The 19,069-nt window shown below is 49.6% G+C and overlaps 1 protein-coding gene across 1 annotated transcript in view; it reads left to right on the plus strand.

The window, feature by feature from the left end:
* The window catches only part of DUSP22 (dual specificity phosphatase 22), a 47,526-nt gene that overhangs the window by 17,986 nt on the left and 10,471 nt on the right, over positions 1-19,069 (plus strand). The window contains exon 3 of the mRNA XM_011984535.1: positions 11,262-11,311. Within this exon, the coding sequence (XP_011839925.1) occupies positions 11,262-11,311 (50 nt within the window). The remainder of the gene's footprint in view (positions 1-11,261; positions 11,312-19,069) is intronic.

A 19,069-nucleotide genomic window follows, 5' to 3' on the forward strand; every position in this document is an offset into this window, starting at 1 on the left:
CTGGTTCTGGGTCAGGACGGCACTGTGTGTGTGTGTGTGTGGCTGACAGAAAGCTTAAGCTTCATGGCGCTGGTGGTAACGGACGAGGACACCGACTCCAGGGAGATTCCGTGGGTTGTGGCTGCTTGGTGGGGAGGGCCTTCGAGTCTGCAGTCCGAAGTGTAAATGGGAAGTCAAAGGGGGGTTGGCTAAGACCCAGAGCCGGGTTAAAGGGCTCTCTGGACACCATCGTTGTTTTTAGCCATAAGAAAATGTGCCCTAGTTTACCAAAGACTGGTTTAAGCAAATCTGCTGTTTTCAGGTGCCCTGAATAATCATTGCCTGCTAGGCAATGCAGGTGGACCTTGCGTCTGCCCACACCTGCAAGGGAAGTGATCCAACCTTATTTTAAAACTCTGAGAGTGAAGCAATAGCACCTAGCTAGTTTCATCACCTTATTACAGGCTGTGAACGAGCTCTGTCCATGCTTTTAAAAATGTGTTCCCCTCGGTGTGGCCAGACTCCCTGGGATGTTTTCAAGACGTTTGTGTGTGTGTGTGTTGGGGTGGACAGTATCAAACCCTAGGTTTGGACTGAAATATTATTTCTCTTTCTGTCCTTTCAGTTATCACCACAACTACTGCCAGCGTCAGGTTTCAGCATTCATCACTGGGCAGGGGCATCGCGAGCTAGCTCTGGCCGCCTTTTCCCATGGGAAAGCGAATGAAATGCATGGTGAAGGTTCTGGCCATGGGAAGGGAGTAGGTGCATCTGAAATCTGAGTTAGAGCCTCTTTCTCTTGAGGTCCAACTTTTCGTTCTCAGATTTTTCCCAGCTAGTGGAGGTTAATCCACAAGGCCCTTGGCTCCTTCCGTGAGAGGCGCAGCCACTGTCGGTGCCGGGAGAGGACGCGGGGGAAGTGGCGCGTAGGGCTTCCCTTTGCCATCTTAGGATGGCTGCAAAGGCACAGACTTCCCTGTCAATTTGCAACTCGGGTGAACAGAGCAGAGCTCAGACCTTAGCTTGAGACTCCTACTCTTGGAAATTATTCCTGAGCAGAGTAGTTCAAGGATCATTTCAGCTGTACTGACCTGGGAGGAGGCAGAGCCTAGCCAGGGTAGAATAGGTACAAATCAAATGTATCTATTTTATGAAATACCTGGTTCCAGATCCGCCCCGCAGCACCCAAATGGAAAGCAGTTCGGAGTCCCCTCTAAATGATTGTCAGTGAGAGCAGATCTAGGCTGCAGTTAAATTGCATTATGGAAGGGCTCCACCCTATGCCCTGAAGAAAGAAAGATCTCATAGCTAGCAGAGGAGGGTAACGTTTCCAAGTGTGTTTGGTTTTTAAAACTGTCCTCTAGGCTGAGGTTTCTGATGAACCCTCTGCAGCTGCCCCTACGTCGGCAGTGGGTTTCTAGCCGCACGGCTGCCCCAGTGAGTGTCCTCTGGCCTCATTGGTGACCGGGGCACTCTCTTCCCTGTGCTTCCACATGTGGGCTCTGACCGAGGTGACCTAGGGCCTCCTTCTGTGCCGTGGTGCAAGAGGATGCAGCTGTCAAATAAAAATTGCCCATCAGACTGCTAGCAATGGCAGGCACGGAGAGGGCGGAGGGCGTGGAGAAGGGCAGGGGAGGCCCATAGCAATGGCAGGCACGGAGAGGGCGGAGGGCGTGGAGAAGGGCAGGGGAGGCCCGGGAGCAGTGACCTGCTGGTCCTTAAGCAGAGCAAGGAAGACGCCCTCCCACCCGCACCTGCCGTGTGAACACCAGGCAGTGAGCGGGAATGCAGCACGTCTCTCAGACTCACTCACTCTGTAACAGAGAGGTGTCCCTCCCAGTGTGGAGGAGAAACAGAAGAGCTGCTGTTCTCACTTCTATCCACTCCCCCAACCCATGGACGTTCTTTCTGCCCTGAGCTCCCGTGGCCCTCACCACGTCCAGACTTTGTACGTCCTGAGCCTCAGCCCTGCCCGTGCAGAACTGGCCAGCCCTGGAGGGCAGCACCCTGCTCTGGGCCAGCGTCTGCCTCTTTCCAAACAGCTTCCAGAGTGTGAGAGTGTGATCCCAGAGGCAGGACGTGGGGTTCAGCCGGAGGGTTCGTCCGTGCTGTTCAAAAACGGCTTCCTAGATGCTGCACATTGTGTCCAAGCCTGAAGACAAGCGGCGGTCTGCGAAGCCCGTAACCCGTCTGCAGCTGATGGACCCATTCCATCACCGCGAGGGGCTCTGAGGGCTCACTGGCTTAGCCAACTGCACAGCAGGCACAGTGTTCCCAGCAGTGCTCTGCGCCTCCCTGAGGAGGGAGCTGTGTCTAAGGCAGGCCGCTGCGTCCTGCCGGGAGCGGGAGGCTGGCTCAGGGCGGTCGGTACAGCACACAGCTTGGAGAGCAGTGTGGTCCTCTCCCTGCTGGTGCCTGGAGTCACCTGCCCTGGGCTTCTGCGTCCTGGCGTGTGTGGTGCCGTATCTGCTGGTAACTGTGCAGATGGGATTGCCCTTGAGGGAGAGTCACTGGCGACAGTCCTGTCAGCTGCCGTTTATTGAGCACCTACTGTGTTCTGGCGCTGCACTCAGTATTTTTCACATGTCACATTGACCTTCCTGTGTCAAGTCCTGTGTTCAAGGGAAATCCTTCTCTCCCTCTCTGCGTTGAAGGAGAACTGAGCTCAACTGCCAACTAGGAATGCTGCAGTTCTAAGAAGGTAGTATGCTGCAGCAGATGTCGTTTAAACGTCGAAGACAAATGGGACATGGAAAACAAGCTGTCAGCCACGAGAGTGACTCGTGCAATGGGACTGTCCAGACCAGGGCTTGGCACGCTTGGTCTGTCAAGGCCCAGATAGTATCTGGGGCTTTGGGGACTTCAGTGCAGCTACTGTACCCTCCACCATGAGGGGAGGAGCCACAGACGATAACGTACATCGGCGGGCACAGCTGTGCCCCTGTGAACACAGGCCCTAGTTCACCCACCCTGGGCTTTGCTGTTGGGCAGCAGGAGCATTACTGAGAGGAAACGAAGGGCTTCCGGGAGCCCAGCCAGGTCTGAAGCTTGGGGCTGGGTAACCCCCAGTTTAATGCAGCCCCCAAAATGCCCAGCATCTTTGCCTTGTCTTTGCCTGTCGTGGTTTTCCACGCTCACCGCTCTCCCTAGATGCTGCAGCAGAGCCCCACTTACAGGACGGAGGAGAGCGAAGGTGGAGGCGCGGGCCTGACAACGCCCTGGACTGGTCGGCCTGCGCTGGACGGTGACTGCGGGGCTGCCTGCAGGTGCCGTGGCCAGCCTGGGAACAGTGCTGTTGGGGCACAGTGGGTTGGTGGCCACATGTTTAAAATTCTGGAACGGCATGCCCCTCCTCGTGCATTCCTTTCTTCACTTGGAACCGTTTGCAGGAGAGGTGCCAGGAGACTGATGGATGATGACCACAGCCCTGGGCATTCGAGGAATCCGGGGGTCTAGTGAGAGAGACTGGCCCTTCACACAGTGCCAGTCCTCTCTGCCAGGGCTATGCGCCGTGTGCTGCTGGTGGTGTGGGGTGCCCAGCACGGGGCTGAAGTCTGCTAAGGGGGAGGCTGAGGAGGTGAGGGAAGGCTCCACAGAGAGCCTGGTGGGTACGTCAGGGAGGTTTTATGGAGAAGGGCCACACAGAAACCTATTCCAGAGAGAGAAAACCACAGGGACTTGGCAGGATGGCCGGGGGCAGGAAGGCACAGAACATGTTGGTAGACTAACGGCAGCACAGGGTTGCTGGCGTTCGGGGAGGCAGGGGTGATAGGCGGGAGATGTCGTGGATGCGAGGTCAGGAAGGGTGTGGACAGATGTTGAAACACTGTGAAAATGGGTCTCCTCTACTTTGCGGAGAGAGCCCCTGAATGTTTTTCAGCAGCTGAGATGTGTGATCAGGTCATGTTTGTAAAAGATAAATTTTTCCCTAATGATACATACAGAGAATGCTCCTAGAAATACCTACTGCTGATTTCTAAGCAGCAGCTTTCACTCATGGCAAGTTTTTGATATGGGCTATTCAGAATTCACCTTCATTAAGTAATGCCACGGAATGCCAGTGACTGCTGAAACTGGCCCAGTTTTCCTGAGTCACAATTCTGTACATCAGCAAGTCCTCCAGCTGAACCGAAAGCACCTGATAGGGCTTTCAGTGGTGAGATGGAGCTAGAGTGAATCTCCCTCGCCGCCTTCCCATAACCCAGCCCGTACTGGCTGGAGGAAATCCAGCATTCTGACTGTGCCCACTTTAGCCTTGCACTGAAATATCTTGAACAAAAATAAGCTTTTGAGTGCTCATCTGTTGATCTGACAAGTCAAATGTATGTCGGTTTTTGACTAACCTGAAAGAAGTCACAGGTGTTGGAGGTTTCTCATTTGCATGCTGTCTCACAGAATCAAACCAGAGGCTAAATCTTGTCTCTCCACTCTGACCCCCTCCTCCCTCCCCGCCCATCAGTACCACAGAGTTCTTGGAAGTTATTATTTGTAGTACTGTTTCCTAAATTTAGCGAATGCAGGAAGAATCAGTGGCAAATGGGTGCTTTAAGAAAATACATGTTCAGCTTAGAACCCGGACTTAAAACATGAGTAATGCAGCCTCACGGAAGGAGCATATTTATCTGCCATGGCAGCTTTCTACAGTAGTTTATTTGGGACTTTTGCTGTGATGCAAACAAAAAAGAGGAGCGGTCTTGTCTGCTGGACCTTGCCTATTTTGTTTTTTTGTGTTGACTTCCAGTACTTAGTCCGTAGGCATACATAAGTTCTTCCAGGTGTAGTCTTCCTTGGGATGGGATTTCCAAGTCTGCTCTTTCCCTTTAACCGTACATAATTCCTGCAAATGTTATGGGCCATGTGAACGTCATACCTGGAGGAGAAATAATCAAAATGCATGTGCCAGGCACCGAGTTGGGCTTCCACACACGTAAGTGAGCATTTTCACGTGCTTTCTGTGGAATAAAGACACCTTGCAAAGAGGAGACAGCTCATCCCACCTGCAGTGTGCATCGAAAGCAATTTCAAGTTCGTGTTTGCCATCTCCTGGGTCTGCGATCTTCAAGTGTGGCCAGACTGTTTACACAGTTTGCTTGCCGCCAGGTTTATATGACAGTGTGGTGGTCAGATTCGTAGTGGGAGAAAGGTGGTTGTCAGGGGCTACGAGGAATGACGAGTTATTACTTAATAGCTGCAGGGTTTTACTTAGGAAAATGAGAAAGTCCCGGAGATGGGTGGTGGTGATGGTTGCACAACAGTGTGAATGTACTTAAGGCCACTGAACTGTACACCTTAAATGGTTACGATGGTAAATCTTTTTTTTTTTTGAGACAGAGTCTCGCTGTGTCCCAGGCTGGAGTGCAGTGGCGTGATCTCAGCTCACTGCAACCTCCACCTCCCAGGTTCAAGCTGTTCTCCTGCCTCAGCCTCCTGAGTAGCTGGGATTACAGGCGCCCGCCACCACGCCTGGCTAATTTTTGTATTTTTTAGTAGGGACGGGGTTTTACCATGTTGGCCAGGCTGGTCTCAAACTCCTGACCTCGTGATCCACCTGCCTTGGCCTCCCAAAGTGCTGGGTTTACAGGCACGAGCCACCACAGTGCCCAGCCTACGATGACAAATCTTATGTGTATTTTACCACAAAATAGTGTAGAGAGAGCTTGTCTCCAATGAGAGTCTTTTGTGTTTCTCATCATCGTGTTGTAAGCTGTGACCTTGCTTCTGATCAGGGGAGGGTGGTTCAAATTTAAATTTGGCTTTTAATTCTATTTTTTTTTCGGGGTCAGGCTTCTGGGAATGTGGTGAAAGTAGCTCTTGAGGGGTCCCTGGCTGGTTTCACTCAGTTGTTAATTGTGGCGGAGGGTCCATGTGAATACAGTGTGTACAGGGGCTGCACAGGCCGGTGCAGCAGGGCACCCGACGCCTCCCTCACGGGACTCACCGTCAAATAACAGACACCATTGCTGGAGGAGGACCCCTCCTGGGCTCGCCCGTGCTGTCACGGCTGCCGTACCGGCTGAGATGAGAAACCGGGGCTTCTAGTCGTGACATGCTTATTAGCAGCCAAAATAACGTTTCCATTGCGTGATTTCCTGATCCTGGCCCTTAGAAACTTGCTTTCCTCCTCCTTGTGTTTTGAACAGGCTCCTGCAGGGATCCCGTTCTGTCCTGTAACCGGGTTCTGTTGGCTTTGCAGGAGGAGAGGCATGGCTTCTGAAGGGCTTATCTTCCTTGTGGAAAGTAGAGTGTCAGCTGGGTTCCTCAGAAGACTCTCCTTCTTACGATGCCTCAGAAAGAACAGAACAGTGAATGTTAGAAATCATACTTGAAACAAGCGAGAGTTTGATCTCTTTCTTTACCAGTCGTGAAATCAGAACCTTGGCCCTGCTTCTCAGGGACCTGCCTCCGTATCGTTTTAAGTGTAATCTTTAGTTTCAGGCCCAAAGAAAGGTAAAAGCCTTACTTTTGGTGGTTACTATACTTGCTGAAACAGAAAACTGAGAAGTATTAGAACTTCTGAGAAGATGGACGTAGACAGCTCTGGGCGCTGGTTCCAGAAGAGCTGCTGGAATCCTTTCTGAGCTTTCTTCTCCTCCAAGTGACGTCTGTTGTTTCTTTCAAAACCTGAACACAAAACCTCCACTAGAAAGCTTTCCTTAGCAGACCCCCCATCTCTCCTGCCTCTTGCCTGCATCTTCCTAATTTTGACATCACCTGGTTTTATACCAGTGGTTTTATACTAATGGTTTCATACGTGCTGTGTGGTGTTAGTGACATTCAGTGTACACGTGGTGCCCTCAACACAGGTAGACAGAGACTGTTTCTTCCTCCCCCTTTCCTCCCTCTGGTGCTCACTTCGTCATGTTACGCCACGTAAAATGCCGTCGTCAGCTGCTCTTTCTCTGTCCTCACAGAAATCGTGACGGTCTGGAAGCACACACAGAGCCCCTTTCTCTTAACTGTTTCTGTCCTTCAGTGCACTCGAGATTGAAGCCCTGTAACTTGACATTTAATAGCCTCTTAAAACTTTATGTTAATTGGCTTCCCAGCAGTCCGCTTTTTTGGAACATCATGGAAAGTGCTGAATTCTTATTTATTTAGTGAGAATTTTATTGCAACAGGAAGACAACCCATTTTACCTTGACTTTTTCAAGTAGTAGCAGTAGCATGAAGGAGTGAATACCTTATAGCAAACACTATACTAATGGAAACATTGCTGCTATTTTTGTTACTTACACATTTTTCAGATTGTTCTAGAATTTTTGCTTTTTTTAAACCTCCAAGTTTGTTATACTTTCCATAATTTATGTAAACATATCCTTTATTTCTATTTCTGTAAACTTCAAAACTGAAGCGTGGTCCTGTCTTTAGGACCTTTGTGGTGAGACCATCTATTCCACCTCACGTTAGAACTTTTGCAGAACTTAACTTCTGTAGTTAAGCGGGCCCAGCTTTCTTGTGGCATTGGGGGACTCATGCTGCTTTCTGAATTAGTAATTAACTGTCGTGACTTGTGCACATGTGCAGGTATCTGAAGCTGTTTTAAGGCAACTCACATTCTGTAGTCTGTGGCTTGGAAGAGACTTTTCATGCTTTGTTAATAACTAAACCAAGATAAATAGGTGTTCCTGGGCGGCGAGCAGCTGAACCTTTTTGACAGTTTTGACTCCTTCCTGGACCGAGTTTGCATGTTCTTATTGTGGATCACGCCGACTGGCTCTCAGCTGCGTCCTGTTCCCGTGGCCGGGAGGGATGCTGGTGTCCCTCGAGCATGTGTGGATGGCTTGTCCTTTGCATGGTGTGGGCCGAAGCCCAGCTCTCGTCTCGTGGTCACTAGGACAGAGGATGGTGCTTCGCAGTGTTTTTCTTTCCTTGCACTCATCTCGCAGTGTGGCCTTTGTGCTCGTTGTGCTCATCCTCCCGCTCATCACTCCACGGGCGTTTCAGCGAGTGCCTGCGACGCGCCGGGCACCCTGATCCTCCCCGCTCGTCACTCCACGGACATTTCAGCGAGTGCCTGCGACGTGCCAGGCACCCTTGCAGGGAAGTTCGTTACTGTTGCTGTTGTTACTCCGTCTTCGACAGAATATAATCTTGACTTAGGTTTTATATTTTTATCTGTCCTGCCTTCACCGCAGGGGGTCCCCAAATTGTGGTTGGGAGCCATTTTGTTCCTCTGTAGCGGATTCACAGATGGGAAATGACAGCTCCACACGCCCATCCCCACAAATGTGGGCAGGGCCAGCGTGGCCAAGAGCTGCCTTCTCATCCTGGGTATTCTCAGATGGAGAGAGCGCCTTTGCCGTCCTCCTGTGGGTAGATTCTCGTGCCCACCTGACAAGGTGCTCCTGCCTCATGGGACCAACCTGATTTGGTCCTTTTATGCATCCGGTGCCGCAGAGGGGAACACGGCGACACACGGAGACAGCCACTGGAAGCACAGCACGGTCCGGTCCCACGGCTGGTACTTAGAGTGAATGCTGTCAGCCAGCAAAGAGCAATTCAGCAGACCCTCTGTCCATTCTCTTCCTGTCCTCCTTTTTGTCTTTCTTTCCTCTCGGTATGTAGACCAGGCTGATTTCAGATTCTGCTAGAAGAGAGTGGCTGTCAGTCAGCATCTGTGACAGGCGGGCATTTCCGTCGCGTCTTAAGCTTCCTTGCCAGATGGAAGTCGCTGACACTGAAGATGGCACTAGAAGGGAAGGTGGGAACTTGAGACTCCTTCTGGTCTGTCTGGAGGTCCTGGTCTCCGGGGAGGGTGGAGGAAGAGTGTGGGAGGAATGGATTTCACAAGCTTCTGGACTGAGCGACTGCCAACTCTCACTTAAGAGTAAAAGGAAAGAAGTGAATGAGTCATTTCAACGGTGGCTGCAGGAGGTATGAGCACCTATACCGACAAGCTTGTCTGACCTCCATGAGGGAAAGGACTGAAATTACTTTTAACAACAATATTTCCTTTTCTGTTTGCTTTCCCTTTAAGTCCCAGCTCTAATACTCTCTGGGTTTGAAGATACTTTAGAGTTTCAGACAACTGCTCAGTGTTCCCGGCAGAGCACAGCCCACGGGCCCGGGAGAAATGAGGACAGAGACAGGAGGAGGCAACTGGGGATGACAGAATGAAGGCAAAGGAGGGAGAAGCTGCTGCTTCACTTTCCTCTTCAACCAGCAGATCCTCAGTTAACCCTTGGCGTGGCTGAGGCCCATTCGGTCTTAAGGGAGATGTTCCCATGTGGATAAACAGCAGTAAAACTCCTCTCCTTCAAGACCCAGAAGGGCCTTTACTGGAAGGTGTAAAGATCGATGCAAAGCGGGAAGCAAAATATACAAAAACTGTGAGGGGAAAAATGTTTTTGATTCACACTGTACAGAAACTGTGAGGGGAAAGTGTTTTCCTGACCCCTTGTCTCTGTGGAGGGGGCCGCAGATCCTCTCACTTACGACCGTCATCGCTGTGGAAGAGGCCACAGATCCTCTCACTTAGGTCCTAGTTGCGGTGAACAGACCCTGCTCTGACCCAGTTTCAGCAGGAAGCTGAGCTCTTACTAAGAGAGAGTCAAAGCTCATGGTTCCCTCGGAATGGAAGGAGAACAGGTTTTAGACTGAAGTTCAGGAGCGATTCCCAGAAAACTGGCCCCAAGCTCAGCGCCCACCTTGCCGCGAGCCGGCCCGCCTGTGCCCGCCTGTGCCCACCTGCGCCAGCGAAGCGCACGTGCTTTGTCCCCGCCCTGCGCCTGCGAAGCCCATGTGTGCTTCCCAGATCCCACTCGGCAGCTCTCCTTCCAAGCCCACTGCTCATGGCATTTCCCATAGGCCACCTCTGAGCTGAGCCCACCTGCGCTCACTCGCACCCACCTGTGCCCACCTGTGCCCGCCTGTGCCCACCTGCGCCAGCGAAGCGCACGTGCTTTGTCCCCGCCCTGCGCCTGCGAAGCCCATGTGTGCTTCCCAGATCCCACTCGGCAGCTCTCCATCTGACTCTGACGGTGGACCCTTGGGTCCGTGAAGCCAGGTGGGGAGTCCCTCATCGCAAAGGCGGTTGGGACACGAGCGTGTCTGGTGCCCGTGTTGGAAAAGGAGGACTCACAATGCCAGGAGTTATTAAATGTGTAGGGGTGTGGAAGGATGGGGGCAGCTACACATTGAGTTGTTCCTATTAGCAAATACAGCACAGAAATTCCTGACAATAGGAGTTAATGGTAAAAGTTTAATTAAAAAATGCAAAAATTATTTGTGAATAATTATTGAAGATGTGCGGCGTTGTAACTGCATCTTCCGAGGAACCTGAGCTTGTTTGCTGTGTCACTCTTCTCCCTCCCTGTGCTTTTATTCTTCAGGGTTGGTTACTTTTCCAGTTTCTGATGTGCTCCCCTCACCCCTAGTATTGTCTTTGACATGGTGGCAAGATTCTGTGAGATTAGGCAATTAAGAGAGGAATAATTTAAAAATAATTCATCTAATTCTTCATCAGGCTATAATCTCTTACAAAGAGAATATCAGATTTTTATGTTTTGTGTTCCTACTTGGCAGAGCATTTGAAACATTCTTTCAGTCCCTCCGAAAGAGAAACAGCCAGTTTTTTTTAAAAAATAAATCTCAAATTTAGCATGCCTGTTATAGCATGGATTTACATAAACCTTTTTTCTGAGTGTTATAGAGGAATATATGAAGTTTATTTTTTTCAAATTTGGTCATTCTTTAAAAAAGAAAAAAGTATGTTTGTTTGATATATAAACCTTTATTGTCCTGAAAAGCAAGCAGAATGAAACAAATTATCCCTAGGGTAAAGCTCATGTTGGTGCATCCGTGAAATTGTAGCTGTCATGATACTAAAATTGATGTAGAAAGCTGTAATGTGACATTATAGTTTTCACTTACTATGTTAAGGCTTTTACGAATAGTGCTTCCTTTTTGAACATTCAGATTCCTAAATGAAACATATAAAAAATTTGGAATATACAAACTAGCATCTGAGATGCTGGTTTTGAAAGTAGTGGAAACTTACTGAAAAGTACTCCAGTATTTCACTTGTTTGACGTGACCTTTGAGTTTTGCCTGAACCTACAAGCTGTTTGCAGACCAAAGCAGGATTATTTGTATGCATGGTCACGGAAAATAACCAGGAACTTTAATTAGTTTTTCTGCAGTTCCTTGGCAACAAAAGACGAGTGAAAAACTTCTCCTTTTTATTTTTTATTTTTTGACTTGAGTAAATAGTTCCTTAAATACTTTTCTCCACTGAGTTTCATGTTTTTATTTTTATGTTTTTACTTTTTATTATTCTGCAGGGAGTTAAATACCTGTGCATCCCAGCAGCGGATTCACCATCTCAAAACCTGTAAGTTTCTTTTTTCTGTCTTATTTGGAGACATTTAAAAAAATGAATAGAGGACGGTAAAGTCAAAGAAGTAGAAGACTGTGAGGTCGTCAGAGCCCGTGGGACCCTGGTGGACCCTGCAGGCCTGGTGCCCCAGGGAAGAGGCTGTGAGCCTGCGAAGTCGATGCTGGGCACGCTGGGATGAGCTGGGGCAGGAGGCTCCTTGCGGCTGATGGTCCTTCCGTGATGCAGAGAGACCCACGGCATGTCCACAAGAAGGGTCTGATGTTTAAAAAGGGCACCTTAAACCTGTGGTGTGCTCATCCTTCCTCTGGAAATAAAACCGTAAGGGGTTTGTTGGGTTTTGTCTAAAGCAGCACCGTCCAATAGAAGTAGATAGTAAAAGCCACAAATGGGCAGTTTTAAATTTTCTAGGAGCCACATTTTAAACAGCAAACAGGCAACATTAATTCTAATAATATATTTTACTTAATCCAGTATATCTAAAGTACTATTTTGATACGTACTCAATATAAAAAGTTAATGAGCAAGTTTATGTCCTTCTTTCATACAAAGTCTGGGGACTCTGAGTGGTGTTTCATACTTCGCACGTCTCAGGTCAGACCAGCTGCATTTCCAGGGCTTGAGAACCCCAGGAGGCCGGCAGCTGCCTTATGGGACAGCTGCTGCTGAAGCCTGGCTGAGTTGGACGAATACGTCGTTCTGGCTTAGGAAAGTCCGGTCCTCTATTTCTTCATAGCCGAATAAACCTTTGATGTCGTTTTAACTCTGTTTGCACCTAGAGAGAGATTCGTAATGGCCCCCTTTTCCGTACTGAAGAAATCCTGTGGAGACGGGTAGGATTAGGTTTTGGCAAGATAGGGGGCAGGGCCCTGGAGACCCACGGCAGCTACAGCTTTAGCAGTCACTCGTGGCTGTGTAGAAGGAACCCGGAAATACCATGGTGTGGAGTAGATGACAGTTTTCCTGAAGCACAAATGTGACTTTTGCAGGCTGAGAGGCTGGGGCTGGAAGTGAAGTACTTAGCCCGTGCCGCTGAGTCCGGCCTCTGGTTCTCAGGTTGGCCCGGTGCTGTATGACACAGGTCAAAGACACAGCAACCCTCCTGGAACTACGTGTTACTGCATTTCACAGGGAAGTTGTAGGCTGTGGTGAATTTGTGAACTTGAGAGTCCCCAGGCTTGTCTGGATTCACCTTTTCTGCCCCAAGCACTGGTGCATGCATACCCTACGAATCAGGAGTGCAGGCCGTGTGCCCCGATGTTCAGGACCCCAGGTGTCCCACCACTCTGGGAATTACTAAACGCTGGCCATCAGCCGACCTTGAGTCCTCACTGGGGCAGAGCAGAGAAATCACAGTTTATGCAATAATTTTGTGAGATCTACCTTTTTGGGAAAAAAATAGAGCTGGAGTAAGATGGGTTGACATGGGAAAAGTAAGGTGGTGGATGAGGAGGGGAATGGGAGGTGGGAAGCTGCAGCCACTGTGTGCTACCCAGGGGCTGTGTTTCCACATGCACTCTTGATGCTTCACAGAAAGGTGAACCTTTAAGATTGAGGATGGTGGAGGAGGGGTTTTCCTAGGAAAACAGAGTGGCGCTCTCGGCCTGGAAGGAGGAGAAGCAGCATTAGAGAACTTCCTTGGTTCCTGGTCGTGTCAAGAAACAGAAGTGGTTGGAAGGCATGGTGCACACGGAAGGAAGTGAGCCGCTGCCTTTCTCTGAAGACCATAGCAATCTTCTGCCCGTGTTTTGGTGGCTATTTTTAGAATGGTTGCTTTGCTCTTATCTCAAACCGAGATTCTGACATGCTGTTGAACTTGTCAGTACCTGATTGGCAATTTGATTCTGTAGAAGAAAAACTCAGATGTGACCCTGGACACCTGTTGTCAGTGCAGGTGGCTACGTGTCCTTGAGCTGTCCCTAGTGCTTCCTAGCTTTGCTTGGAGCTGAGTGCCGTCTTTGTCTGTGACAGTGACCTGATCTAAGCGTGGAGTGGCCCCTCGCGCTATAGACACGTAAGCAGTCGACATAGATGTTAAAAAGTCTCAACTGTAAAGCCAGTTACCCCTACCTTGGGCATTGTAACCATCTACACCTCTGTTCTCTCATCTGAAAATGCCTGCCCTCAGGATTCTGGGAGGCAAGGTCATGTATGTGAAGGTGTTCTCTGTGAACTCTGGGCACTTGTACAAATGAGTCTGTTTTTACTCAGCATGTATTAACTTATCTTGAGAGTTACAGAAAAGGTAGTTGCGATAACAAGTTTTGGTGCCCAGGAAGCCTGCTTCCGTTACTGGAGAGACGTGCCGACGTGGAAGGACGGGGGAGACAGAGATACGCCAGCTTCTTTTCTGAGTTCCAGGTCTCGTGGGTCAGTTCAGATCATCTGTCAAAACCAGCCTAGTTGCAGTCACCTTTGGTGCCAAAGGACTAGCCCGTACTTTTTCTTTTTAAAATACACATAGATTTAGGGGGTGCAGGTGCAGTTTTGTTCCATGAATATATTGCTTAATGGCGAAGTCTGGACTTTTAGTGCATCCGTCACCTGAATAGTGAACGTTTTACTCTGTAAGCAATTTTTCATCCCCCACCTCCCTCCTACCCTTTTAATTAGTTCTCTCCCATCCCAAATATGTAAAGAGGTTCTGTTAAGTTTATGGTTTGCCTTTGTAACTCGTTCTTTGTATCTGGATGACAAAGAAAGAGTTACAAAGGCAAACTATAAATGTAGGTGGGCTTAGGGGTTAGGTAGGTGTGGCAGTGCCATGTGTGGGGCCTGCGTGTGGAGGATGTGCCCTGCTGCACTTCCCAGTGAAGCTACAACAGTACGACTTCTGTGTCAGCTGGAGGAGGAAGTCGGGACCGTAGCTCGTGAACAGGCGGAGAGAGGTGGACACTCTGCTGTTGGGAGTCGTGCTCTTGTGTGATGTTTTGGGGAAACGTTTATTTTTAATCCATTAGTAACAGCAAAGCTTATGAATAAGTCAGGCTTCGGCACACATGTGTCCCTGACTCTAAATATTGCTTGCTGTACTAGTGATGTGGAAATGGTGGAGTTGACTTTGGAAATTGGCGTGACTCAGCTTGTGAAGACGCAGGCGATGAAGCAGCTTGCGTTTCTTTTTACCGTGTACGGTTTCTGCGGGAAGCCATGGTGAACTTTCTAATGGGGAGCGCATTTTCACAGTGTGATCAAGTGATTCACCTCAGGTTGGCAGGCAGATCACCTACCTCTCTCAGGGCATTTATTAGGGTGTTTATTACTCACCAAGTATCCGGTGCTGACGATCCACTTTTGCTTTCTGTATCGTCAACCAATGAGGATGGTCAGACGACAAATGTTCGTTATTCTCTAGTTGACAAAAGCGAAAGAAGTCTCACCTGCCACTTGGAAAATGTGTTCTGCGGGACCTAAATGATTTGAAATCGTAGCTCTTTAGCCACTTAAAAAATTATTGATGCCTCGGAGTTTCTCTGTGCAATGATAAAATAGATTCTGGAAACCTATGTTGCTCATTGTTTTTAACTTAAGTACAGATGTTGAAAAGGAATGGCAGTTTTGATGTAACTTAACACTTTATGTCTTACATTTTCCCCACAAATGCCTGCACTAACAGGAATTCTGGCTAGTTATGCTTAGGAAGAGATTTGTGACCTTTGAGACTAGCTGTTGTCACTTGACATTCAGCTGCTGCAAACTGCCTAGAAAGGTCAGTTTTCTGTCTTGGCCTTAATCCTCTCAAATCTCCCTCTCTGGTCTTCCAGGAACTTAAAATGCAGAAACCTGGTTTGAGATAACGTTAACGTGTTAGAACTTCAGCTCACAGTTCCCCAACCAGCGAGCCTTGCCAAGTCAGGAAATGTAAAAGTTCAAGTTCTCAGAGTTGTGATAACCCCACAGACCTATTGTGGTGTGTTTTGCATGATTTTGTCGTAATTAGGGGCATCCTAGAGTTTCTATCAAATGCACACACTGCATGTTCCCCGAGTGGCCAGCGTGGTGTGGGTTAGGGAATTAAGGGCTTTGGAAATACTTACTTGCTTTTGCTTTCTCTCTGGGATTTCTTAGGCAAGTCATTTTAACCTTTCTTCTCTTATCTGAAACGCCTGTCTCACGGGGCTTTTATAGTGTTAGGTGGGATGATATCGGTGAAATTGTTTTTTATGAACACTAAGCATTTCTGAAAATATGATTATGTTTTCTGTCTGTTCAAGTACAGAGTATTAATGTATTTTGAAAGTGAATGGTTAGATGCATATTAACTTATTCACTCATCCTGTTTTAATATATTACATTGGCATTTTGTAGTTTGACATCATGAAGCAAGTAATCATAGATTTTCTGTGAGGTCCAAGGGCGTTTGATCTCTGCCAGGCTGTGGAGTCGGTGGGCCTGCATCATTGCAGTAACGCCTTCGTGACATTCAGTGGTTTTAGAATCTAGCAGGTCTGTAAATTTCTTGAGGTTTTTGTGGGGAGAAGCAGCATTAGCAATACAGAGAGCCTGTATTGAAAACATCGGTAAAACGTCTGTGCCTTATTCTCTCTCCCTATCTTTTTGTCTGTATTTTCTTTAACTGACACCTTCTGTACTTTCAACTCTCTTTTTCTCTCATTTATGTTTTTCTTTATTTTATTATAAAGGAGCACTTTTGCAAGATTAGAGCTAGATGGGCCCTTGGACTGCTGTGGTCCTGCTTCCGGACCGTTCCTGAGGGCTCTGCCAGCCCGTGGCGATGTTCTCCTGCTCAAGGAGAAAGAAATGAGAGCTGAAAGTGGCATTCAGTTTTAAAGACTTCATTTATTCAACTTAAAGAACTATCGATCAGTCTTAGACTGTGTCGTTCTTTTTTGATGTTGAAATATTCTTCTGGGGGATGATGCAGTAAATAGTAGACAGGTCTTTCCTTGTTTTAGTTTGCTTTTAAGAAGACCTTGTCTGGCAAAACGAAAAGTACAATATATGTGTCCCCCAATTTTATTTTCAATGTTGACAGTGCATGAAATACCGAAGTTGGGAATCACTGATAGAAATGTGGGCTGGTTTTGTGTGTAGTGCTGTGCGCTCACGGGGCAGCTCCTCCGTGCCTGTCTGGTGAGGACGCCCTTCCCACTTACCTCGGGGTGGAGTGGGGGCGTCACCGTCAGCCTTTCGCTGCCGCGCTGCTGGGGCAGGGCCTGTGGGTGGGGGGCTGCGGACAGATTCTGCCCCGGGAGGAAGCAGCTCTCTGATACGAAACCACCTTCCAGAACCTGGACCCAGAGAGAATACTCTACTCATTTGCTGTTAGAAAACAAACAAACAAAAACATTTTTTTCTAAGCAAAAACATACATATTTACATACGTAATGTATAAAAATATACATTTTTTTATATATAAGGGTGCTTGCCTTTTTTGGATTTCTCCTTTGCTTTCATTTGCACACACACTTTTGCATCACTTGAAGGAAGGAGGAGCCCCCTGGGTTCTGTGGCCTCGGCTGCTGTTACAGCCTGGTCTGGTACCACGGGCTTTTGGGGTAGGACCGGCTGCCATTCAAGGTGCTCAGCCAGATCTCTGGGCTCCCACTCCAACAGGCAAGGTCCTTTTGAGCAGGACAGGACCACCTTAGATCCTACAGTGGGAATCGAGGCCTCCAGATCTTGCAGTTCTGGAGTGAGAAGTCGTTGTCCGGCCTCAAAAGTGAACACCATGTAGTGTGACTTACAGGCTCACCCACCATCTTTTCTTAGACTCTCTGTAGGTCAGTAGAGCCCGTCTGGGCACTGGCTCTTGGCCTTCGATGCAGAAAGGAAAGGAACCAGGCAGAGGATGCTGGTCCGTGAGGAGGGAGGGAGACAGCTGCGGGTGGCTGGGCTGTTTGCGAGTTCCCTCTCCCTGGAGGTGCCCCTGCTGCCCGAGGTGTGCTCCAAGGACCAGGGGCAGGAGCGGGCGTGATGGCCCCAGGCGCTGTTTGGTGCGTTTCTAACCAAGCGCGGTCCGGTCCGTGCTTCCTGTGCATACCTTCCCTGGCTCTCTGTGGACAGAGCCTGTGCCACACGGCTGTGCGTGGACGTCAAGGTGAACCGCCAGTGAGACGCAGAGCAGGAACAGGGAACTTGTGTTCATCGAAACAGCCTGCGGTGGGATAGTGCCTCAGACGCGCGCTTCTGCTTCTAACTGCAGTTGAGCAATAGAAGGACCGGGACCGTGGGTGTTTCCCGCTGTGGAGGAGGGAGTTTAATGACCAGAGCTGGGGCGTCTGCCATCAGCTTCCCTGGAAATAACACCCCACACAGCCCTGCCCCGCAGTGGCAGAGTGCTCGCCTGCCTCTGGGCTTTTCTTGGAAAAGGCATTTCTAGGAATATCGCTCTGGCTTGGCCTTGTGCCGAATCGTGTCCATGACTCAGGTTTCGCGGGGGGGCTCTGAGCAGCCGCCTTGTTGGCATCCTTCCGGCTCCCGGTGTGGCGCCGTGAGTAGCCCTGTCGTGATGCCCGCACAGGGGCTCTGCAGCCCAGGCCCTTAACGCGGTGGTGGGTAGGAGCTATGTCCTGTGGGCTCTACTGGACTAACTCTCACTGCAGACGGAACGAGCTACCGGGGGTGGTGGTGCCGAGTGGGGTCACCTCTCCATAACCTCCTCAGCTCCTTCCCATGCCCACTCGGCTGCCTGGGCACGGATGGGTTTGGATGGTGCCAGGCTGAGCACACACCCCTCTTTTATTTTGAGATGTGGCAAGGCTGACTCTTGGACCCACGTTCAACCCCACAATATGTAAGAAGCCCGGTTTCACTGTGTTTGTGGTTGGGGACGTGCAGATGTCAAAGCCAGATATAAGAAGTGGTTCCCACTCCAAGGTTTCAGTGGAGGGATTCGGTTGTCATCTTTACAAGACCTTGGTGAGGTTCACAGAACTGAATGTGACCCGGTCCTGTCCCCAGGCAGAGGGGCACTGCTGGCTTTCATGTTGCCGTGTGGTCTTTGCCGTGTGTTCTGAGGTGCTCTGTGGTTTTTCATTTACTCGGGCGGTCGTCATTCATTTCTAGATTTGCTTTTGCTTTTTTGGCTGCTGTGCCTGCAGACACGGCTCCTTCTGAGCAGAAAGAGACCCTCCCGGAACAGACCAGAGCGGGTCCTGCAGCGGGGGCAGCATCTTGGCACCTGGGGGGGGGGCCACAGCAGTGTGAGCAGCCTGGGGCACCAAGGAGGGCGCCGTCCAGCTGCACCCCTGCAGCCAGCCAGTCAGCTGCCCCAGCCTGTGCACTGGCCTGTCTCCCGTGTGCAGGGGCCTGCAAGGAGGGCAGGCCCCTGGTGTAACCACCAGGCAAGTTGCAGACCAGCCGTCTGGAGCCACGTCTGGGCCAGATGAGTTGGCTCAAGGTTTTCAACATTGTTGAATTAGTTGCGTAATATCAGGTAGCAGGAATTTGGCCACGCGTGGTGGAATAGCATGTCTGACTGACACACGACGTTCTAAGGGAGACACACTTGGTAGCAGGTAGTGCAGGTCTGAGCACGGCGCTTGCTCCCGGCTCCATGGCGGGAAGTCAGGGGCAGAGATAGACCATTTTCCTCTCTTCCGGAAGGGAAAGGTTTTCCAGAAGTCCCTACCCACGGCCTTTCCATTACTTCAGCGTGGACAGGAAGTCCGTTACTTCAGCGTGGACAGGAAGTCCATTACTTCGGCGTGGACAGGAAGTCCGTTACTTCGGCGTGGACAGGAAGTCCGTTACTTCGGCGTGGACAGGAAGTCCGTTACTTCGGCGTGGACA

Source organism: Mandrillus leucophaeus, unplaced genomic scaffold (assembly GCF_000951045.1).
Source record: "Mandrillus leucophaeus isolate KB7577 unplaced genomic scaffold, Mleu.le_1.0 Scaffold27, whole genome shotgun sequence".
NCBI lineage: Eukaryota > Metazoa > Chordata > Mammalia > Primates > Cercopithecidae > Mandrillus > Mandrillus leucophaeus.